Source organism: Plectropomus leopardus, chromosome 19 (assembly GCF_026936395.1).
Source record: "Plectropomus leopardus strain MGB_pleo_1.0 chromosome 19, ASM2693639v1, whole genome shotgun sequence".
Classification (NCBI taxonomy): Eukaryota; Metazoa; Chordata; class Actinopteri; order Perciformes; family Serranidae; genus Plectropomus; species Plectropomus leopardus.
In genome coordinates, this window is record NC_142194.1 from 17,646,644 (window position 1) to 17,672,184 (window position 25,541).

Genomic DNA, 25,541 nt, shown 5'->3' on the forward strand with positions numbered 1-25,541 from the left:
TCATTTTCTTGAATTTGGCAGTACATCAAACCAGCCTCACAATTGCATGAGATAATTAAACTGACGAATTGCTTTCAGGTCAAAACCCTGGTGAGGATGATGAGATATAAATGAGCCTCCCTTAAATGGTTTCTGGCAGTCTGTGTTGAAATTCTTTGAATGTGCAAACCAGTTTTTCTATCAGCTGTTCAGCTGGCTGGTCTAACACAGTCTTGCAGGTAAAGATGCTGGATGTGGAGCTCCTGAGCTGGTGTGCTTTCATATGATCTGTCATTGAGAGGCTGAATGGATGTAGTGCCAAATTCATGGAAATTATATTGGGAAATGGTTCATAAGCAAAAGCTCTGGTTGACATTTCTGAAGTCAACATGCCAATGGCACACTTCCTCAAAACATGAAACATCTGTGATGTGCTGTGTGATCAGACTGCACATTGTAGAATGGCCTTTTATTGCATTTATTGCATTTATGTTTATTAACAAATTTGCAGATAAAATTGAAAAGAAATATATCTACTGTGTGCATTAAAAAAAACCAAAACAATAGAAAAAAAGCAAAATAAATCCCAAAAACATAACGTTTAGGAAAAAAAATACAACAAAAGCTAAATGGAGACAACGAGCTCACTGAGCAGGAAAAGAAACGAGTATAGGTTAACATTAAACCAACTGAAACTAAGAAATATATGGAACACAAAATGTATATATGTATGCATGAATCTATCTATCCAACTATCTATCTGCATACTCACACACATCCAGAAAATATTTAAACATTGTCAATTACATGTAATGATAATGAGCTCTTGATAACTTAATAATCTGAGTTTTAAGTCAGAAAAATCTTTTACTTTATTGTTATGTTGTTACTTTACATCATTTTATTTTTATTTATTTATTTATTTTACTTTCTTTTTCTTTTTAAAAAAAAATTACAAGCCACAGACCTTTCTCAAAGCTAAGAATATGACTGAAAAAAAAAAAAAGTTTTATTTTATTACATTGCATTACATTACAAGGCTATGGAGCTTTCTCAAAGCAAACTGGTCAGAAACAGGTGTAGCTAATTAAGCTGATGATGACTGCATGCCATTTAAGTGTTTGAAGCGCCAGCACTCTAGTGTGTGTACTGGCTCACTTGCAAAGATTACCGGAGCAACTAAATGGAACGGACCATCATTACCTTTATTAGTAACACCTGTGCCTACAAGTCTAACTGTCTGCATTGACAGAGCTCAAACACACTGAGGCGTGGAATCTAAACGGCGTTGAGTAATCATCTCTTATGAAGAGGCCATTACATTTTAAGAGGACAAGAACGCAGATAAATTTGGGCTAACAGAATGTAAAATGTACTGAAATGTTTGGGTGGATCTCTGGTCAGAAACATGTCAGAGCTCAGCCACAAGAGGGAGACCTCCTCCCACTGTAAACCAGGTAGGGGGTTTCCCCCCTGGACAAGGTAAACTTCTCTCCTTGCGCCCAACAGCAGGGGCGCCCAACAGCAGGGGTGCCAAAAAATGAAGCGAGGAAAAAGCCGGAGGCTGACATTTTCTCCAGGGTGTCCGCCGCAGGGAACCCAGCGTTTGAGAGCCCCGGGGCTTTGAAAAGACAGACCACTGAGGCTTGTTTGCAGACAAAAATCAGCAGAGTGATCCAAGTGCAGCAACTCTAAAGGACCGAGGAGAGCTCCCCGCTTGAATCCCATCTGACAGCAAGTGTTGCCTGTTGTAAGTGTTGCTTTCTTTCATTCTGTCTTTTAACACAGTCTAATCTCTCCCATGTGTAATTGGAGATAATCTAACTAGATTGGTGCGTGGCTGGCGGGGCTTCTTTATTTAAGAAATGCGTCAAAATTGGCCCTATATGGGACAGTGCGAGGACTTGTCACTGTGTATGAGTAGTGTGTGATGGAAACAGATGAGCTGAGCTGACAATGTAATGTTTCAGTCTGTTGTTTTGTTACTGAACCAAAGATTTTTTTTCAGTTCCAAATTGGTCCAAATCACTGAAAGCCCGCTGTGATTATTCCAATTTATCTATTTACTGGCCTACTTTCCCAAATGTCCCAAGCATTTTAAATTGAAAACACAGTAAAGCAAATGATACAAGTGTGCGTCATTCCCACACTAAACGAATTTCATAAAGTTCACAGAAAAAGACGAATACAAATATAGACCAGGGAACACTGAAAAAAAAACTAATTAGAAGAGAATAATAAAGATTCATTATAAAACTAAATTAGACTCCCGTGTCTGATGAAAAGTTATTTTAGGGTCTGATTCACGTGACAAAATCGCCTAGAAGAAGAGAAGCATTTCCAATGAAGAACTGGGTTTAGAATTTAGGTTTAGATAAATAGGAGGATAAAGTACAGGAGGCCAGAGGAGCAAAAGGAGTAATAACAATAAATACAGAGCGATGGCAGATAAATGTGCGCACACTGGAAGTTTCCTGGAAGAAAATGTGTAAAGTTTTCACGAGCAAAATAAATGCTGTAACTCTTTCACACACTGCGCAATAACTCATGGCCTCGCGCTCGCTCACGTGTCATTTATCCCGATTAAATTGAATTAATTTTAGCCTATTTTTGATGAACCTGGCACCACTTTTCCATTTTGTGTTTGAACCCATTAATTGTCTTTTTCCCCCTGCCTCATTGCCTCACTGACACCGTTAATTAGTACTGGCTGCAGGTGTGTTCTCGTAGGGGTCACGCACACGCAAGTGCGCACACACAATCAGGACTGCGGTTAATGCGTTTTATCCCAAATGATCCGGTTTGAATACATATTTAAACGAGCTTTGTTTGGAGATGAATTACTGGAATAAAGGCACCAAAGCACAGCTCGGTCCCGGGCCGAGCCGGGTCGAGTCGAGCCGGGCTGTTCCCCCCAGAGGATGGTACAGTAAATACAGGAGGAATGTTGATCAGCTTACAGCGGAGCCGGTCGTGATGCTCGAGGGCTGCCTGCACCTGCACTATAGCACATAGAGCAGCGCGCGGGTTGTTCCCTATAAATTAACGGGAATTACAAAGCGGATTGTGTCTGTCCTTGTGCCTCTACTGGACTAGTTTTACAAATGAAACATGTACAATACTGTGCAAAATTCTTAGGCCATCTTAAACTTTATTTTAGCAAGATTTTAATAATCATGCATATTTATTTCTCAGTAGTCTCTTACAAAAATACATCCAGAACACACAGGAAATATATATACAGTATCAAAAAGGCAAATATTTCAGAATAATATAACTTCAACAGGCTGAAATTGCATGTATTTAGTATGACCTTCCTCTCCACTTTGCGTGTCTTGAACTCTCTTGGGCAGATAGTGTGGGATTTAATCTTCTGGTGAATTTAATCTACATGTACAAAGATTGTCTGAGCTACCTTTTTGTTATGGTTGTATGATTCCATGTTTGGTCTTTATCTTTTTCTTTGTTGTGCCATACATACACAATTTGTAACAGCTTAACTCACTGGAAGCTGTCAACTGTAGGACCAAGTCCCAACCACATAATTCCATACAAAATGCCAAAGCTTACAATTTGACAGGCACAGGATTTTTGCATCAGCAAGGCAATCACAGATCATGGTGACCTAAGACTTTTGCACAGCACTATACGCTTTTACATAAGAATAAATTGTAGTACTCAGACGGGATTGGATGAGACAATTTAAAAGTTTTGACATGCCAAACAAATTAATATATATTCATACCTAAAACAAAAGATAGATAGATGTCAATATTGATGTTATGAATTACTATTGACTTCGATGAAAAAAAGCTGTTTTACGTCAGAAATTACCTCTCCAGTGCGCCTTTACGCACACTCTCCCCTAATACCCTGTATAAAATTGCAGTCATCATGACAAACACCATTTAGCTGTTAGTCCTTAACCTACACACACACACACACACACGGGGTATAAAGCCATACGAATGCAGTTAATGAGTTAATGTGCTTCTGTCATGGCCGAGGGCGCAGGGCCACATTTTCTGTGCCAAAAAGAACGTCTACGCTCTCTCTACGCACAATAACATTCTCATGATGCAACCACGAGCCAATACTATCACATGTTTAATTTGATGCTACTTTTGTTATTACATATTAATAAAACCATCATCATTTCACTTCCTTGACAGGCTACTAAATCCAACACGTGCTGGGACTATTATTAGGATTAATAAATTAGAACACTCTGCATCTGCCTCTTGTTTGTGCGCGCCCTGGAGCCCCGCTAGGTCCCTCCGCTTTCTCAACAGGTTCAGCGTTGTGTTCTCATTACGACCTCCATATGGCTGCCTGTGAACACAGCGAGCCATGGGGCATTTAGAGCAGGCAGCACGGTGAGAATGAGTCCGTAAAGCGGCGGCGGTATGTGTTGTAAAAGTGAGACCAGTTGTGTTGTTTGAGGGGAAAAAACAAATCTTGACGCAAAGTTGTCGTTTTTTGTCAAGTGTCTGTGTTCGTTTACGCGTTATTTTGACTACACATGGAAATTACACGCTTTAGTAAATCGCAGGTAAAATAAAAACTTGAGCTAAGAAAACAGAACACAGAGGGGTTTTGGAATATTTAGTCCCCCCCCCTCTCTCTCTTTCTCTCTCTCATACATGGTTGGGGAAATCTGGGTTTGATTTTAATGGGGAGTAGCCTACTCCGGGCTCGCTTTACAACCTATGGATGTACTGGACGCTTTTCAGTTGGTTTGAGCTTCGGGCGCGGATGCAGAAGTCCTCCTCCTCTCGGTGTCCTCCCTACTTTTGACTATGTTGCACGCGTTTCTCTTGTCTTTTTAATATTTTAACGACGCGATTGTGAAAATCAGGAGACACTTTTGTGTTTGGAAAGGACCATTTCTGACAGAAGAGAACCTGAAGGCTAATTGGCGTGGATTTCAGGAGGACGTACCTTTACATTAAAAGACAGTAACACCGGGGTAAGTTTATCATTTGCGCGCTCTGTTTCTGTGCATCTCCAGCCTTAGAGCTGATTTCAATTTTACGCACCGCTTATTCTCTTCTCTCTCAGAAAAGTGGTGAGTGACTCACTGCGCTTGCTTTGACGGGCTGTCTATTACCTGCCATTTGTTTTAAATGAAGGCAATGACTGTCATTACTTTATTATAGGCTGAGGACGCGTCACTGTATAAGTAGGTGTTTTGGGTCGCTGAATCAGCGGGGCGCGCGGGATCAGAGCGGCGGACACCGCAGACAGGTGTCAGCCTCCTCGGTTTACAGCTAGCCCGTGGGTCGCAGCAAAAAAAGCGAGAAAAACAGCTCGCGCCGAGGATTTAATACGAGGTACAAGAGGTGGAGTATACGGAGCCAGTGAGCTTTAATAGTGACTCGGAATCAGAGCCAAGCGCGGATGCCAAAGCAAGCAGCGCGCTTCTCGGTTCCCGTCTTCCTCGACACTGCTCTGGCCAAGTCTCCCAATGCGTTTGTCACTTCTAATATTTTCCCTTTTCGTTTTAACGCCGCCACCTGAAAAACAGTAGTGTGAAAAAAACATGATTTTGCAGCACTGAAGAATCTATACAGCAACAAATGTAAGGAAGAAGAACAAGTCAGGTAGCTTTAAGTTGTCTTCTCTGTGGTTCTTAGATGATTAAAGTGATGATAAGCTTGATTTATTTTACCCTTAGGTGTGTATTTCAGGGGGGACGCAGAGGAATCATCCCCTTCAATATCTAGAATATGTGCATTTGTCATACACCATGAATTTAGGCAGAAAAGGCACACATTTACCAGCATGCAGGAAATTAAGTGTTTGATGCTCAAATTTTTTTTTAAGCAGAGGACTCCCCAAAACCCCTGTTTCATATGTTCCCCCAAACCTAGGCCCACAAAGCCCACTGTGGTCAAAGTGTGATAGAACACAATAGCGACGAGCTCTCGTGCTCATCCACTCTCCGCTCACAAGCAGCAACAAGCCTGCCAGTGAAAGCGAGAGTCCCATCCAGATTGCTTATCTTAACTGCTTCAATAGCCTTAAAGTATGCCCCTATTGCACACTGAAACAGTGTCAGCCACTTGACCTACTTCTCACTCTCACCGCAAATGACTGGAATCAGTCCCACAAAGAGGAGAAGGCCTCTGAATCCTCGCTGTTCACTGAGGTCAGGGAGAATGTAAAAGTGTGTAAACCAGGGGAAATGTTTGACGCGTGTGGTAAAGTGAGGCGCTGTTCATCTGGCCTGCACTTCCTTGTTTTTGCAAATTAATCATCATTATTTAATTGCATCACACCATGCTTCCATCAATAACAGAGTGAGAGAGGTAGAGCCAGGAGCAGCTAAGGGCACATGATGTGGACTCTAATCCAAAGCAACATAGTGCAGATTTCATTCACTCCTGGAAGTGTGTGTATGTGTGTATGTGGTATTTATGAACCCCAGAGAAAAGCGGATGAATTGAGATGGAGAAAGCTGCAGTAATATAATCGTTTTCTTCTGCTTTTGAAAAGCAGGATCCCTCAGAACTCTTGGCTGCGTCCACCTGTGCGAGTAAAGTCAACACATCCAGTATATTTTTCTCTTTTGGCTTCAACACTTTAATGGGGCAAAGTAATCTCTTTTTCTGCCAGTCCTTCCTTTTCTGCTACCATATCAGACTCTGGCACCTGATTCCTCTGCGAATATAACAAACTACAGTTTCCTTGAATGGCAGTTTAATATTGTGATGTGACTCCAAGTGGAATTTCACATAGTAAATTTAATGGTCTTTCCCACCTGGATCCCAGATATGAATTTACATTTAGACCTGGAGATGGATGTTGTGTGATTAAGTCCTCACATTACACACAGATTCATTGTCTCCACTTTAGAGGTGAGAATACTGTCTTACTGACTTAAGTGTCCTGTGTGTTTTGTCTTTGAGTGACAAATTTGGTGTGTATGCGCTCTTACGTTTCCTGTTAAAATACCTCCATTCGTCAGCGTGACGCTCAAGATGTCTCACACTGGGTGAAGAGGATCCAGGCACAAATGCTTCATCCTGCCACTCCTTGCACCCTGCCAGGCCTGCATGTGTCAGCCACACATTTCCTCCAGATGCAGACAGATATGTGTTAGTGAGGTCCGCAAGTGTGTCTGCGCCCATTCAGTAGCTATCAGTGTTCTTATCTGACCTGTAGGCACACTATAGACGTCTACTGTTTTGATGGCAAACTCCTGAATTCTCTGATGTTATGAGCTGATGGTGGATTTACTCTAAAGAGCAGGCAGAAAGTTTGTGGACAGTTGAAGTGACAATTGGTGTGATGCATTTTTGGCTCTCCAAGTGCTATGAAAACCATCTGTGTCAGCCTCTGGTTTACTTCTGTTCAACTCATCAACAGTTTTTCAGCATGTGAGCGTAGAGGGCAAAGCAACACATTGTTAAAATAGCAGACTGCTGCCATAAAGTTGGACCAGCTCTTTTGCTACTTGTAGCATGTGTACCCGTTAACAGAGTCCTCCAAAGAAGAATGACAGCTGTTTCAGCAAGTTTCCCAAAATTGCAAATGTACACACTTAAGTGTTGAAGACCTCCAGCAGCCGTAGTAATTATCAGGGAAGCAACAGAGGAACTGAGGTGACCTTATAGAGGTGTTTCCACCTTCAATGGGTGCAAGAAAGGCACTATAAGGCACAAGACTATCGTAATGAGATGATAAAGCTCTGGCTATTGCTGTCGGTTGTGATTGTGGCTGTAGCTGGCTGTGCATCTTGTGGCACATTAGTTTATAATGGGCGTAACACTTGTAGAGGTTGTATGTGTGTAGTAAGTTGACATGGTTGTGCTGGCTGAGCGTTGTTTTGAAGCTACTGTATTCCTGCGGTGTGTTTGGTAACACATCTGTCATATCCGATAGAGGCACTGTGGGTTCAAATCCCATGCGGGTTGAAGATCATAACCATAACCATATCTGTAGCATCATAGATTCAACCACAAATGCAACTGTAGTCTGAGCTAAAACTATATCCGCAGCCACAGCTTCGCCCACTAACTTACAGCCAGACAGAGCAGCTGCTGCCAGTGGCTGTATACTGTTGGAGCTGAGCCTTTGAAATGAGTAATGAGCAATAGATGCATGATATAGTGTCTGTAGTTTCTGCAAAATATTTCCTTAAGCTGGCAGTATAACTGAACTGTGCCAAAACTTAAATTATTCCTATGGCTCATGAGGATTGTTAAGTTCACTCAAAATTTAGCTGTATTTACTTAATTTTGTGAAGTTGTTGCAACTTAAAAATGACAAGTGGAATTACCTTGTTCTTTCTAAGCATTAGCAACTCCAGTAAACCAACTTAGTCTGACTTAATTTGATCATGACCGAGAGGATTTTGACAAGGATGACCTTAGGGAATCTGTGAGTTGTGTTTTGTTAACATGTTTAAGAAAATGCAAATATGACTGACTAGTTTGTAGCCAGCAGAATACAGATATATAACTCAGTAAACTTGGTTTGATGACCTTTCTAAATAAGATTTATTCAAATAAACTTAATTTTTAAGTTGCAACAGATCAAGATCAAGTAAAAATAACTAAATGTTAAGTAGCACTTTTGTATAAAGTAAATATAAATTAAGACTAATAGTTATATTTACTTACATTTTTCAAGGTAAGCGTTTTCCTAGATTTAGAAAAAAAATGAAATCACCTTCTCAGATTTTAAAGTGTGAGAGGAAACACAAAAGAAGATGAGAAAAGAAATACCCACCTTGACTTCTTGGGGACTTCATATTGTTATGTTGTTATATCATTGTCACATCATAAAATGGATGGCACAGACAAATGGTGTGCCAATAGGGCCATCAGGTCAGAAAACGCTTGTGTGTCATTTGAGAGGGCATGGATAAATGACTTATTTGTTGTTTAACTTGGAGGATTTGTCGTGTTAACATCAGTCAAGCCAAAAGACAGACATTTAGGTACTTTCCCCTTTTCATTGGGAGAATGCTGACCTCTGAGCTTTGGCCAAAGGTCTCCCTGTGTGTGCTAACATTGCCATATAGACAGAGTGAGCGGAGGTGTAGATAGGGAGGAGAGGAACAAGCGAAGAGGGGAAAGGGAGTTTTCTGATGAGTCACAAGCTTTGGCATCCTTTGCAGTGTGTCTTCCTGTGTGAGCGAGGGCACATATAAAAACTAGCGAAGAGCATGTGTTTGTCCGTCAACAACGTGTGTGTTTAAGTGTAACGTACGCAACTGTGCGAGTATTCCAAGCACTTAATAAAATGATTTGTGGTTTTCTTCCCCCTGCGAGTTCAAAGCGGGTCCTTGCTTTCGGCTGTGGGGTAGAGGTTGCTCTTGTGCAATGGAAAAAAAAAGAGACTGTTTTCCTGTTAGGGGGGCTTTTTTGGGAAAACCGCGGCTCTGCCTACCGCAGCCAGCCTTCAAAGGGCTTTGAAGGAGTGCTCACCTCTCCTCTCCTTAAATCCTTCCATCCCTCTAAACGAGCTACTTCCTCTCATATCCAGGAACACCTTACCTGCCTCTCCCCGGCCGCCACCGTCCAACCACACTGCTGCAAAGCTGCGGTCAGGGTTATGCTCAGGTCCATGGGAAATGTTAAATCAAGGAGCCCTCAGTCCACCCACTCACTCTCAAATGGCACACTTTAGCCTCTCAGCATTTTTTGTCTCTATCATCTCTGTAACCTTGCTGCATGGCCTTCATCCAGTGACAAGCACTGGGGAGGAATCTGTGTCATCCTTTAGTCTGCGCATCTTGACAGCACATGGAGAGGAAATATTTTTTGTATTTGAAAGCGGATCACAGTTTGACATACAGTAGGAGGCTGTACATTTTTGAACTCTTGTCCCTTCACTCCCAAGTCCATCGCTCTGACACTTAAAAATTCCAGACAGAGTACACCGTTTTCCTCCCTGACTGTCAAGTTCACAGCTATATTTTATTATTTGACTATTTATTTGGGAATGAAGCCCTGCTGGAACTCATTTTTAAACCTCTGCTTTGATTTTTAGCAAGGATGCCACTGTGTTGTAGCACAAGATGGCTTCCTGCAATTTTTGTGACACCCCAGTTTTATTAATAAGCCTCAGACATGATCCAAATCAAGTGGATTGTTGGGTGCTCGTTCACTACGCTGACATGCACAAAATATTCTGTTGAGGGCTTTCAAAATATTATTTTTTCATATGATACCAGCATCATTACTGTAGCCTAAAAGTCAGCCCAGTACAGCCTCTTAGAGACAGGAATGTTGGTCAGTGATAAACACGATTAAAAACAAAATAATATGTTATGTATGAACCTTATGATTAATGCGTTAAGCTGACTCCCCTAATTCTGTTTTTTGCTCTTATTCTGAAAACGACAATAATTCTGCTTAACTGTTCACATGACTAATAAAAATGAATGTTCCAATAATATCCCTGCTCATTTGTAGCTGATTGATGAGCCCTAATATGTTATCACATCAACATATGGAAAAGTAGAACAGCTGTTGCTTGTACCAAGATGTTTGCGATTTTTGTGCATATCCAAGTTGTTGATATCCAGTTTGTCCACAATGTTTAAGAGTAGGTGTGTTTCTCCTTCCGACCAGAAATGTCAGCTTTTCTTTTGGACATGCATGTCTACCACAGCCTTGCAAACTATTGGTTTGTGTATAATGTATCCATGACATTGAACATAGTGGACTGGAGACAGGCCAGAGGCCGTGTTAATCAAATGATGAGATGAGATGTATATTTCGAATGTGTTGTGTACAGGTCCAAAAATGATGTTAAACCCCAAATAATGCCAGCATGTTCCACATGTCTTAATTGGAAAATGCTGCATTTGGAAAAAGGCGTAATTTGGAATATCCAGTGAATATGCTGTTTACATGACCTGTATCATATTCGGAAAATTATCATTTTTGAAATAATAGCGACATACTGTGCATGCAAACATATCCATTGCTAGTTCAAAACCCTATTTGTCTCATTTAATTTTGCCAAGTATTTGTGTTAAAAAATAGAAAAAAATACAATCTGATCTTTGAGATACCATTTGAGGTTCAAGTCACTTCAAAGTTGAACTGTTAGCATCAAATTTTAATTTTTCTCTAGACATTTTATCGCTGAAAATAAACAAGTTACTCTTAACTGTATGTGTTGGGAAACAAAATCTGTGTGAAAATGGAACAAAGAGCTCTTGTTATTCTAGATATCTGTTTGCCTTGCACAAATTAACTCAGCTTAAACCCTGAATCTGAGTCAGTGTTGCCCAAACCTTTCTGCCTGCTCATGTCCTTTCCCCTCTCTATGCCTCCCATTTTCTCACCAAAAACACTGACCTCACAGAACACTTCATTAACAGAAAAATACACAACTTGTTGTGTCAGCAATTTTTCCTCTTGCTTTTGTACTAAAGTGTATACGCGAATAAATACAGAGAGGGGTAGCTTAGCACAGCTTCCTGCCTGTGAATCTGTGAGAATTAGCCTGACCTCGTATTCCACCTCGCGCTGTCTGTCTTCTCTCCTCCTGTTCGGTTCTGGATCAGGTTCTATTGATTTAAAGAACCGCTGTCGGACTCGGGGCCAGCCGTGTGGGCTGGGCCACAGAAGCTGCTGCATTCCTCTGCTGGGCGTTCTGCCTTTCTCCATGCCGTGTCTCTCCCTGCCAGATGCAGAGATGGAAAGGCCGGGGATTATTTCACTTATATGTTTTATGATTGGATCCTCCTGCTTTGTGATTAGCCTCAGAAGCCCTTGAAAGCCTGAGATGTATTACCAGATTATTAGGAACAGATAGCAACTAGTTCAGGTGCAGCAGTTTAAGGTGAGAGCGAACAGTTTTGAAGGTTGGAATAAGACTAAAGCAAACAGAAAAAAAATATGGACATTTTCCAGATGAAACCTTCCAGAGACACTCACACAGAGCCTCTGAGCAGACTTTAAAAATTTGTCAGTAATCCCCTGGCTAATGACGCTCTCAGCTGTGAGAGTTGACCCCCTCCTGCCCTCGGCCCTCCCTGCTCCTCCTTCTCTCCTCCTCAATCCCTAATGAATGCCAGCGAGGAACTCCGAGCACCCTAAACCCCCAACACCCCCCCCCACCCCCCACCTCCAAAAACACACACACATGCACGCTTACACAAACAGCAGGATCGTCGTCACCGCAGCAGAGATGGCCATCATGAAGTGGAATTCAGCCCACTAATATCTGACCTCTGTCACCTGAGGTCAGTCAGTCATGTTGATTCATCTGGACAGGTTTATTTACCTATTAAATTAGTGTGTGAGTGTGTGTGTGCAAGGATACAGATGGAAGGCTGTGATAGGTGCTGACAAAAATATTCAATTAACTGATTAGTCACTTGAAAAATGAAACCTCAAAACTTTTTATAATCGCTTTATTCTTCAGAGCTTGAGTAGGCAATTTAATTTTTTCGTTATAAAGCCCAATATCCCATAGTAAACTTTGAGCATATTGTAATTCAAGTGTTTTTAGAGAAATCTAGACTTCCGCATCTCGGCGCAGCTCTGTTTTGAGGCTTTAGAAAACAAAGTTTGTGATGAAAGACTTCAGCCAATCACAAGAGAGTAGCTGTCAGTCATGTCAGTCACTGCTTAAGAACAGTGGCCAAGCAGTTCTGATCAAATACGAATCAATATTCTGTTTTCATTGCCTATTTCTCCTAAGTTTGTGAATGGTTGAGGCAAATAAGGAGCACTGCCCAACAGCAAGACTTACAGAATCTTGATACAGACAACACGAAACACACATACGCACAGACTCGTACTTGCTGGATACGTTCGTTGGCCAGCAAAGTGAGGAAAGTTTGCACCTCCTCGAGCGACCACGGGGGTGATCTCTCTGGTTACCATTTTTGGAAAGAAAACAAAAATTATACAAAACTGCGGACGCTGCAATAGCTTAGCTGTTTAAAAATGGCATGGGTTTGCGCTGTTCAGGGTACTTCGTGCGTGCCTTGTATTGATGATGCAATGATGCAGTGATGATTCTTTCTGACCAATCAGTGGTCTGCAGTGTTTCCACGTCACCTTTTAGCACCTCATAGTACCCGTCGGCTTTTTTTGGAACCCCAGGAGAGCAGGTACCAAAAAAGGTGGTATCAGGTACTTTTTCCTAATGGAAAACCAAAAAAAGCAAGTAGAGTAGAGTAGAGTAGAGTAGAGTAGAGTAGAGTAGAGTAGAGTAGAGTAGAGTAGAGTAGAGTAGAGTAGAGTAGAGTAGAGTAGAGTAGAGTAGAGCCGGTACCATGTAGTGGAAACGCGTCTTTACTGTAGCTTTAAGTCATTTTATTCAGGGAAAAATTGACAAAAAATGGTCATCTGGAGGGAAAAGATTTTTTTAAAGGTCTCCTGATTAATCGATAATGAAAATAATCCTTGATGTGATTTCTGAATAAGACAGATATGAGCTGAAATTTTATTTTAGCTTATGATGTCAACAACAACCTCAAACTGTACAGTCAGCATACAGGGGGATTTGGATTTTCTAACTGCTCTTACTGTTCTTTTATATTCATCTTTCCATAATGATAATGAGAATGGCGGTGGTCCTGTTGTTAGCCTATTAAAAAGTCCTCCATGGTTCTGGGCAGCCACTAATAACCCCACCAGGGATTACTGTACAGCAGGCTGGAGGGACAGCAGGGCACCAGTCTGGGCCCCAGCTTGCTGTCATCCGAGAGAGCGACCCTGTAGACCTCCATTCACTCTCAGTCTTAGTGGGGCCACCACGCCAACTCCCTAGAGCAGTGTGAAAGGCTCCCACATGGGATACAAAGTGGCTCAGCTGTCCCTCTCCTATCCTCACCTCCCACGGCTGCCCCCCCCCTCCCCTCCTTACCTCCACACCCAAGCCAAATAAAGCCTCTCAGCGACTTCTGTTTTCCTAATCTGTGAACTCTGACAGAGGCACCCACGCTTGAAAGAGAGACAACTCAACATGGGATGATCTCCCGGTGACAGGGAGAAGCTGAAAAAACGTTGCCGAAAACCACCAGACCACCCTGTCATCTTCCTGTTCCTGTTTTTCTGCCTCTCTCGGTCACTTGCTTTATTACTCACCCACCGCTAAAGGAGGGCAAATTTAATCTAATTTCCCCTCCCTTTGCCCTCTATCATCTAACTCTAATTGGGCTGTCGCTGTTTGATTAAAACCATTGAATATGTTCCAATCACCAAATGGCCTGAGTCGTCTTTGTGGCGAGGCACAACTTCTTATGCAGGGGGCCCCCACGCTAAAAGCCACATATTTTTTCATCTATTCACACACTGTGCCTGTACTACTAATGGGCAAATTATTTAACACTGCAGTTGCTTAGCCACTGCGGATTCAGCACGTCGGCACAAGTACATTTCCTTTGCCATTAATCCACAGAGGAATTTAGCAGCGATGGGTGCTGTTTGTATTTGTCACTGAACTTCCAAGCAGCCATTCAATTTGAAATATCTTAGCTGCTACAGGAACAGTTTGTCTTTTAACATACCATATTTTGGTAGATTTGTGTGCTACTTTTAATGTCCAGTGTGTAGGATTTAGGGGGATATATTGGCAAAAATGGAATATAATAAGTATATTTTCATTAGTGTATAATCACCTGAAAATAAGAATTGTTGTGTTTTCATTATCTTGGAGTAAGCGGTTTAGAGAGCAGGTCCTCATTTATGAAGTCCACCATTGTTGCCATGCTTTTACAGTTTCCCAGAATGGACAAATCAAACACTGGCTCTGCATAAGGCCTTTTGAGTTATCGTATCAGCAACTGTAGTAAGCAGCCCCTCCAAGATGAGCCAAACTCTATTGGAAAAACACTGATTTTTAACATGAAACTGTTTAATTCAGTGTTTTTACTCAATTAACCACTGGGTCTATTTATTTCTTTAGAGGAAGAGAACTCTGCAGATAATTAACTCCTGGTAGAAACTTTCTAAATGTATGCATTTTAAGTTATCAGAGAAAAAGAGGTGAGCACACGTTAGCAGGTTCTGGGTCAGCAGCCCATCTGCAAAAAGTTGAAGAGAAATACTGATTTGCTTTTCTTAGTGGTTTTACTGGTTTTAGTCTTGTTCATTTGTTTTGCAGAGAGAGATCTCTGCAGGTAATGTGGCTCCCAGTAAAACCTCCTGAACAATTAACACTAAAGGAATTCTAACTGGGAACTGGTGCTTGGCATATGGGAGTTAAGTTTTAGCCAGTTGCAGTATACAATCCTCACTACTGGAGGTAGACACTTATCTTTAAAAGTCACAATATGTAATCAAAATGTAGACAATACAAAAATTAAAACTAAGACTGAAAGTGGACATCTAGATTGACTGCTACATCTTTTAATAGATGCATTGAAGTTGTTAGAGTTTGACGATAGGGAAATACCTTTATTTTACTTTCGTGCTTAGAGTTAGATGCGAAGATTGATACCAGTCTCGTGTGTGTATGCTAAACATGAAGCTGCAGCCAGCAGCATTTCTGTATGGTATTCATTGTCTTCTTCAGAAAGACAGAGACATGGGCCTGCAGCTGCTGCTACTTCAACCACATTTAATGAAAGACAATGTCTGCCCCCACTGAGGGGAAATTGTGGCTTGTTAAACACACTTTCAATGCTAAAAGCAAAGAATTTTCTTGCTGAAACAGATTCTTTAATATTTCAAAGGTCAGCCAGCTACACCACTGAGCTGACATCCTGGCAGAGCTTAAAGATTTTGTGGAACTGGCTCACGTTTTTGCAGTTTTTATAGCAATATAATATAAGTTTTTTTTTAATAAAGACCAGCTTTTTACCAGAGCACAGTGTTGCTGGAAAAAGTGTTAACACTTGGTGCGAGGCTAGCATCTATTTCAGAGCGCTCACAGAGTGGAATTAAACAGCCGTGTCACTGTTCTCTCTCTGTTTAACCTACACGCTCATCTGCCAGACGCGCCTGACAGCACCAGACCCTGGAAGAATCTCCCAGCAGGCCCGGCAACGCTGCGGACCGCACCATATTTAGTCATCCAAAGTTCAGACACAGACCAATGCAGTCCTCCACCTTAATCTGTCTCCGCTCTGTGTTTCTCCTTCCATCTCGCTCATTTTTTATGTCCTTCACTCGACTCCCTCCCTCCATCTCTGTCACTTTCCCTCTCTCTCCTATGGCTTCCATTCATATCTGTCCTCACTCGCCCCTTCCCTCGAGTCATTTCTGCTTTATCACTGTCGTGCCCCTCGCTGTTTCTCTCCCCCTTGTGTGTCCTTCTTATCTACTGAAACTCTTCTTTCCTTGTTCCTGTTTGTCTTTTTTTTTAGCCACTGTTGAGTCCTGCCTGGTTTTTTAAATTTTCTAACTTCCTCTCACTCCCTCAAAACATGCCCATCAAACATTAATCCCCTCTCTCCATCTTTTTTTTTCCCCTCACCTGTCATAATGTCTTCCCCTCCTTCCCCCTCCTTCCCTCCCCAAGCCTCCCCACTGTCTCTTTTCTTGGATGCTGCTGATGGAAGCAGGGCCTGGATGCTAATGAGTTGCTAATTCTATCAGCCGCCTCTCCATGCCCTCCCCAGTGGGTGTCGGGGCCCCGCCAGCTTTACCGCGGCCAGCCTTTTGATGGAGTGCCTCGGCTGATGAACTCCCGCCTGCGTGCCCACTTTAACCTCATCGTCCTCAGACACATGTCATTGATCAATGTCCTTATCCGTGCTGGCAAGGCCCACTTTTTCTCCGATCATTTGTGAGCAGGCCCATTCCCTGCAATCCATTTTTCACTATGTTGAATATTGTAACAGCACAGGATTTTTTTTAACGTGTTCATGCACAGGTCTTCAAATTTTTTTGGAGTATTGAAATATACTCATCACAATATACTTATCACTTTTACCCCTGTGGTGGAATGTAACTAAATACATTTACTCAAATACTGTACTTCAAATTCATACTTAAGTAAATGCATTTAGTTACATTTACTTCTACTACTTCCGATTTATACTTCTACTCCACCATATTTTAGAGGGAAATATTATATATTTTATTTCACTACATTTATCTGACAGCTTTAGTTAATTTACAGATTGAGATTTTTCCATAAAAATCATAAGAGTTTATAAAATAGGTTTTGTTATTAATTAATTTACCAAAGAGTAGATTGAAGTACAGCTGCAATAATTAATTTATTAATCAATCCATCGACTAATTGCTAGCTATTTTGATCAACACTAAAGTCTTTTTTTATTTTTTTAATCATCTTAATTTGTGTGTGTGTGTGTGTGTGTGTGTGTGATTGTTTAAGATTTTTTTGGATGCTATTTTTTCTCATTTTTAAAATAATTTTGATTTCATACTTTTTTTCAGTTTTGAGATTGGGGTGTTTATTTCTTCCTTATTTAGTTTTTTTTTTGTTTGTATTTAGTGTGTTTTTCCTCTTCAGAAACGTGTGTGTGTGTGTGTGTGTGTGTGTGTGTGTTTTTAAGATTTTTCTGCATTTGGTTTTTTCATTTTTAATACTTTAAGCATTTTCCTGATTATCCTTAATTACTTTTGCTTAAGCACTGTTTTCAAAGCAGGACTTTTACTTGTAACAGAGTATTTTCTCAAGGTGGAGTGTGTACTTTTTTTAAGTTAATGATCTAAATACTTCTTCCACCTCTGCTTTATCCCAAGTTCAAAATGAAGCAGGCAGGACATTTTAAATGTTGTGCAGTTTCAGTTAGGATGGACATAAGCAGTTTTACTTTATGAAATTTTCTTCTTCACTGTCTTCCTAATTCCTTCACACTCTTTTTCTTTAACACCCAATCTGCTCTTGAGAAGAGGCCAAATGGCTCGAGTTTAAGCACTTGAGCACAGAAGAGTGGCCCTATTTACCAGGCCACTGGGCCCTTTTTTCTGCGGGTTGCTAGCTTTGGACCCTTCACATAAGAAAAGAACAAAACTTTTGTTTTTCCGACTCCCCTTAAATCCGTCTGTCTGCCTTCCTCTGCTTGACTGAAGTGGATACAGAGGCGGCCTTTTGTTCTACTGAGATGAAGAGGGATGCTGTAGTATAAGAGGGAGAATGAGGGTAAGGAGGAGGTGGGTGTGATTCATTGTAATTTAATAAATACCTCGCAAAGAGGGTTGGGGTGCCTTCTCAACCCCTCAGCTGTCTGTTTTAAAAATGGGCCTCTTCTGGATTTGACACCCAGGGAAGTAAAAAGGGGATTAGGGAAGGAAAAGCCATGGGCTATATACATCTCTTTCTCTGTCTTTTTCTTCGCCCCAAGGCTTTTTCTCTGCCCCTCTGCTCAATTTTTCTCTCTTTGGGATCGAGAGGCCCCTCGTCTAGCTGTGAGCGTATGATGTCATCCAGGTACCTATATTGACCTAGAGATTTTGAACGACTTGAATAGAGTCTCATAGCTTCTTGTGAAGCGGAGTATAATCCTCAAATAGCTATCACTTTTGGTGAATTTTCTGGTTCAGCGAATGAACATAATGCCGTCTTCTCTAGGGTCAGCAATGTGTGACAATAGTGTTGCAACGGTTGATTTCCTGTTAAATTCCCAGAAAAAAAAATCAGCTCAAAAGTTGAGCCTCATATATAAAATAGTTTCCTTTTTTCACTCTTAAAGCTGACCAGGGTCACACACGGTCCACTACTCTGCAGCATCACCACGGATTATAGGGTGACTTCTGCCATGCTGCTCAAGCATGACCAGAAGGCTTGGCCAGTTTTGACCTCAATGGAAGTGCTGAATGAGAGGCCGGCATTAAAATTCAGGATGCAGTCACTTGCAGCCACTAATGTCTCTCTTTAAATGGTCACATCGTTTCTCTTGGGGCCCCCCGTCTAACTGTCTTATCCTCTGACAGGCTTTTAGTCAATGAAAACATTCACTTGTAGTTGTGCAGTACAAAAAAATACTATTTCATTTCCTTTATAAGGGCAAATATAATTTGAAGATGATTTTATAGAACGAGATCAGCGTCACTTTCTTTTTATATCCTATTATGGTAAAAATATGTCTGACACTGACCTTTTGTGTTTGTTTCTCTCTCTTACAGGAAGGGCTCTGGTCAGCCTGAAGTGAGGGGTCACTGAGCTCAGACACTCTCCTTCCATCACACACATAGGGGACAGTCGCACACACAGACACATCTGCACAACGACACATTTACATTTATACTCACAGACTTTTGGGTACACACAAGAACAGTCATCCGTGCATAAACGCAGACACACACTCTCTCACAGGCCCTCTGAGCAGGATGAGGGAACCCTGGGGGTGCCTGCTGGGCCTGTGCCTCCTGGCATGCTCAGCCTCCACTCACAGTGCCACCAACCCCTTCGCAGGGCAGCAGACCCCTCCAGACCCTTGCTACGACGACACAGGCGCAGCCCGCCGCTGCATCCCCGAGTTTATTAATGCAGCCTTCGGCAAGGAGGTGATGGTGTCCAGCGTCTGTGGCCGGCCACCGTCCCGCTCCTGCAGCGTGGTGGAGCGGGGCGACGATCGGCCTTCTGTGCGCACATGCCAAATCTGCGATGCAGCTGACCCTCGGCGTGCGCACCCTGCGTCCTACCTCACTGACCTCAATTCAGCCCACAACCTCACCTGCTGGCAGTCAGAGAATCTGAACACCTCGCCGCACAACGTGACTCTTACCCTTTCACTGGGTAAAAAGTTTGAGATCACCTACGTCAGCCTGCAGTTCTGTTCACCACGACCTGAGTCCCTGGCCATATATAAGAGCATGGACTATGGCAAGACCTGGATGCCCTACCAGTTCTACTCCTCACAGTGCCGGCGTATGTACAACCGACCCAACAAAGCAACCATCACCAAGCAGAACGAACAGGAAGCTCTATGCACAGATGGCCACACTGACCTCTACCCGCTGTCTGGAGGACTCATCGCTTTCAGCACTCTGGACGGACGGCCCTCAGGCAAAGACTTTGACAACAGCCCTGTCCTTCAGGACTGGGTGACTGTAACCGACATCCGAGTGGTCTTCAGCCGGCCGCAGCTGCCCCGAGAGCTGGGACTGGGGGCTGGAAGCAACAGCGGAGGGAGGGACGATGACCCTATGGCGGTGACATCCGCACTGCCAACTTATTTCTACGCAGTGGGAGACTTCCAGGTGGGCGGGAGGTGTAAATGCAATGGACACGGCTCACGCTGTCTGAAAGACAAGGAAGGCAAACTGGTGTGTGATTGCAAGCACAACACCGAGGGACCCGAATGTGACCGCTGCAAGCCCTTTCACTATGACCGGCCGTGGCAGAGGGCCAACGCCCGCGAGGCCAATGAGTGTCTGCGTAAGTTTTTCCCTCTATCTGTCATTCTTTATTTGCTTTTAATATGTTTAAGTTAGTCTGCTGGGAAACTTGATGTCTCTTTGCCTGCAAACAATACAGCCTATTTCTGTGAATTTAGCTTTAACATAACAGATTTTCTGAGAGGAGACCCAGCATGATGGTTTTATGTCTTATACTGGTTGTAAAAAAGAATAAGAATAAGAACAGAGGAGATGAATACAGTTCATTCTTGTAGATAACTGTACAAATGTTCTTTAGGAGTTTAATTCACTAGAAAACTAAATCAGTACACTGGATAGGGATACTTTGGATTTTTTTAAGTGGGGTTATACTAAGTACTTAGTCAGTGTTTATAGTAGATGATGGTCAGCACAATACCAGTTTGGAGAAGCATCAGAATTACTGCCACGAAAGCTAAGCAATGCACTGCTTTGATGGGGCAGCTCCAAAATGTATTTTTGCCGCCTAAAATCTCCCATCTAGAAAACAAAGTTCAACAGTTAAAGTGTATGCTTTAATGAGAATTCATCACTGCTGTACCTTTCTGTCATATACGCATTTCAAACAGGGAAGCGGTGAATGGCTTTAGTTCCCCATCTATGCTGTCATCAAAGCCACCATGCAGACTCCATTGAGACAAACAGTCATTTTTGGCTTGCTGAACACGGGAGTTGCTGGCTCACCACACTGCTTCCAGCATAGTGAAAACAGAGGTCCGCAAATCAAACAGTAAAAATAAGCAGTGCTGATCAAATATAAACCAACATTCTATACTTCTCACCTGAAATTTTTTCAGAAATTTAACTGTCATACAAAATCGCTGGCCACCATTGTTTCACTTGGACCAGTTCACACTACATCACCCACCAGCGGGAGCATCTGGTAAGGCCTAACACATTCTGGTAGCTGTAGGTTTTGGCATCCTTTCTTTATTTTTTCTCTTGTCATGAAGCATCAGTTGTAAGTATTTGCATCTTTCTACTGCAGAGACGTCATACTTTTATGTGAGGACTCTCTTTACATCAGTAAAATACTTTTATTAGTTTGGATTATTGTATGACTTTGATGAATCCAAACTAACCCTTTCAAATGCCAAGGCACACAATAACACAGACAAAACAACTGATCGAGGCACCAACAGTTCCAGTGTTCAACAATGTTAAATCACTATTTTTCTCAATGAGGTCTGGCATTGAAGAAAGCAATATAACAGCTTCAGTTCCCCATTGGAAGTCACTGTTTAAGCTTAAGGTAAAGCGGTGAAAATATTTTGAATATAATCTACACTTGAACTGATATAGATTTTTTTTATAGGTGGGTCTCTTTTGGGTAGCTGAAATGTGATTTGTTGCTGACCCCGTCCACATCATTACATTGGGGGTGTGCTGACAGCCATCTACTATATGTAATACACTGACTATGGATAAGTACCTCAAACAACCCCCAAAAATCTGAACTATCCCTTTTAACAAGAGAGCATGCAAATGTTAACTCCTGCTCTTTCTTTAGCTCTCCTCCTTGCTCTGTGCCTTTCCTCTCCCTTTGAATCAGAGAGGTTTTATTGCCCTATATCTCCTCAGTACATCTCCGGATTCCTAATGAGCAAATGGGATTCGGACAGAGGATTGGCTGCAGGGTTGAAGGAGTGTATGAAAAACTTTTGGAAATACAGGTTGTTTATTTCTTCACTGGATACGGTCATGACCGTTTCACCACCCACTCTCAGGATATGACAGCAATGTAAAATCAGGCCAACAAATTAAATTTATACACCAGGCAAGCGAGAAGGAATCAGAAACGGACAGATTTAACTATGATGACCTGTGTTTGACTGTCACACGGGTAATTAAGAGTGTTGCCAGAGCACACCGGATGGGTTTGTGTTTGTACAGGTGAGGACTTCTGGTAGCACATACTGTAGCGGTTGAGCTTGCAACTTTGGCGACGTCTCCCAAAACACGAGGCTCATTTCCCATCAGCCCTTTCTATTTACTGTTCCTCCAAAGGGAAACAGGCCTACTCTTAACAAAATCAGGTTTTCTGGACTTGTCTATGAAAAAAACCCTCTTTTTTCACAAGCAAGTCTAAACAGTGGATGACAACAGCTCGAGTCATTGGCACACCGCTACAGCTAAGTCATCCAAGAATGTTATTTGGCAGTGTTTGCCTTTACCTCAAGACATGCTCCGTAAAAGTCATTCAGACGTGCTCTGAAAGCTGGCCAAGTAAAATTATGTCAATTTCTGTGGCAATTTTTGTTAATGTAAATGGTTTACCTTTGTATTGGATTAGGCTTTTATGTGATATTTAGCGCATGTATTAATTTCATGGCTGTAGAAAGATTTTAGACACCCGCCATGTTATCCATGAGTTTTCAACAGGAATGCACTCTTTAATGTGTTTCTTTGGTGGTCATTTTAACAGCGTTTCTCTGTTAGTATAAATAGACATAGGTGGAACTTAATTCAGGTCAATTTTGCTTGTCATAAAAATTTGTTGGCCTAGGAAAATAAAACCATATTAGAAACCACTGTCCCCGTTTTAACCTCTCCCCATAATGAAATAAAATTACACCCGGAGAGAGAAAAAAAAACAGGAGCAGAGCATTGAAAAACAGTGTATATTTTTCTAACATGTTATAATTGCCCGGTGAGCTGGCCTGAGATCATATTTAGCATCGAACTGTGCCAGATCTGTTTAAAGGGGGCAGAGAGTGACAGAGCCAGAGGAGTGTGGCCATTTTAGCATTCGAGCGACCATCGAGGCCAGTGTTCCCTCACTGTGCTCTCTGAAAAATCCCACACCAGCACAACCTTACTTTTGCTTCATCCAACCTTGATACCCTCACTTACTTAGCACTCAGATACAGTCACATACATTACGCACCTTAGCCCCTTCCACAACAATATCCTGTAAATCCCTCAGTGTGTTCTCACTCATACTTTTTTGCTCACGCCCTCTTTCAAATGTCCCGTAGCCGTTTCCGAAATGTTACACCCGCTTCCCGTAGAGCTCTTCTCAGCGGGATTGATATGTCACCTCCATCCATGATTCCTGGACTAAACAGCCTGGCCACACCGGCCAACTCTGATGACCTAATCCCAGTGTTGATACAGGGCAGTTAAAGCTATTGCGAGTCGCACGCTATACCTGATCACACATCCGGACACGCCAAAAAAGTTAGTCCCAGATGTCCCCGACTGCATGTTCCAAAAGCCTCTTTACAGCTTATTCCGGTGGAACTGGTTCCAACATCTCCTCAAAGTAGCAGGAGAGCCTTTAAAAAGGCTTCTCTTGTGTATATTAAAACCCATTCTTAAAATGGATCCGCCTCTTGTTGATTTCTCTGCTCTGTGCGAGCCACTGTGACAGCGAGGTGGAGGTATTTAGCCTGGGCGAGTGTGTGAGAATGGCAGGTTGCACAGCCTAGGAGGCCCTTAGGAGTCACTAGAACCTTTTTGAGGCCCTGTGGGTGTTTGGGTTGGTAGTAGGGTCTGACAGGGCCAGGCTGAGGTCATGATCCTTTTCAGTGTGGTGACAAGGTTAAGCTGACAGGGAGATGGTTTGTGGGTAATGGGGAATTCAGAGTGGCCAGATGTAGAGCCAAATCAATAGTTGTCTCACACTGCAGTCATTGAGAAATGATGTGCTTGGCGTGCCAATTTCACCACTTTAAACATTATTGTTTGGACGGCTTGAAAGGTTTTGCTCTCTTTCATATCAGTCTTAGATCTTTCCCCTGCATGACAAGAACATTGTCTCTAACAGGCTGGTTTGATTGTTCGTCAGTCTTACTAAACGTTTGACATGCACCGCACCAAGATTACTGTCTGTGCTTTTGGCAAGCTCACATACTGTCTCCAGACACAAGCCATACACACACACAAATGCCCCATCTGCCGCCTCCCTCACTATGAATCCTGCCTCAAGACACGGGTTTACAAATCCCCGCTCTGGTAGTCAGAGAGGGCAGCCTCGTAAAGGAGCATGTCTGTTTGTATTGAAGGAGACATGATGGAAAAAGCTGTGATTTATCTGCCCTGCAGTTTGAGCCACAGGACAGAATGAGGAAACAGATGGATAAGAGCTATTTGGTTACTGGTCATGATGGAGTATTGGCTTTTCTGCTGGCATGGTCGATGCCGTAATGTAAATACTTTATGTTGACTTAAAAATGGGAGATGGTATATCAGGCCGTAATAGAATCTGCCAAAGTCACTGTATAAGACGGAGAGGCCTCTTATGGAGTCAATGACATTGTGACATCCCGAGTAGATGATAATTTATGGTGGTGTAGGAGCTTGCTGCTCTTGGCTGCAGCCATCTTGGCCCTGCTCCGCCGCGGAACCAAGCTGCTCTATTCTCCAGCCCCTTTCTCTCCCCTCGTTTTGGGCTGCAGGAAGTCCAGAGTACTGCTCTGTGGCCAGACACCATCCATCCCTAATGGACCAACAGCCAAGCCAGGTCTGCTCCCAGTGTTGCGCCAGGCACACTGGTGTGCATTCATAGCATGAAATACAGAGGTCATGTGAAGGCTGTTTCGAATTGCCATTTGGGCAGATTTGCCAGAAATGCAGGTGAGCTGCGGTTGGTAGCAGAGCTGGGTGTTCCTGCTCTGCTGCAGTGTCTGGATGTGGTGTTGAATAATCGTAATAGTAGCTTTTGACAATCCAGTGGAGATAGATATATGTATATATATATATATATATATATATATATACATATATATATATGTGTGTGTGTGTGTGTGTGTATATATATGTATGTATATATGAATGATATGCTATTCTGTTTTGGGATTTTTCTTTGAAATGAAATCAGTCAAGCAAATAAATATTCACTGTAGGTTGAGGCGATATCTATTTTTTTCACACCTTCCTGGAATTTCACGGGGGTATACAGTATCAATGTGCGTTAACCCCCACCCATGCCTAATATACTGTCTCATTATACATCAGTCCATGTCATCACCTGAGGGGAATTCCCACAGATTAGTTATTACCGCTAAAAAAGTTATTACGTGTTACATAATAGATATTATTAGATCATGCCTGCCACGCTAATGAATGAGCGGCTGCATTAAAATGTGAATTTTACAGCGGAGAAGCAGAACAGACAGATTGTGAAGCCTCGTCACAAGCCTCGCTCAAACCTTTTGTGGGGGCTTGTGGTTTTTTTGGTGGGCTCGTCCTCTTTTTTGGAAACTGTTAGCTGGAATTAGGGGGGGATTTGACAGATGGGTTTCTCAGAGAGAGTAGTGTGGATCCAGCAGAGGTGTGTATGTGTGC

General features: G+C 42.4%; 1 protein-coding gene across 2 annotated transcripts in view; it reads left to right on the plus strand.

Moving 5' to 3' along the window:
- The first annotated feature begins 1,199 nt into the window (after positions 1–1,199).
- Positions 1,200–25,541, plus strand: part of ntn2 (netrin 2) — a 58,918-nt gene continuing 34,576 nt past the window's right edge. The window contains exons 1-2 of one of the 2 annotated variants that reach the window (XM_042507845.2): positions 1,200–1,729; positions 18,999–20,253. In XM_042507845.2, coding sequence (XP_042363779.1) covers positions 19,203–20,253 — 1,051 coding nt within the window. In that variant the 5' untranslated portion in view covers positions 1,200–1,729; positions 18,999–19,202. Of the gene's footprint in view, positions 1,730–4,690; positions 4,949–18,998; positions 20,254–25,541 lie in introns of those variants that run through there. The other variant, XM_042507844.2, reaches the window with a different exon arrangement.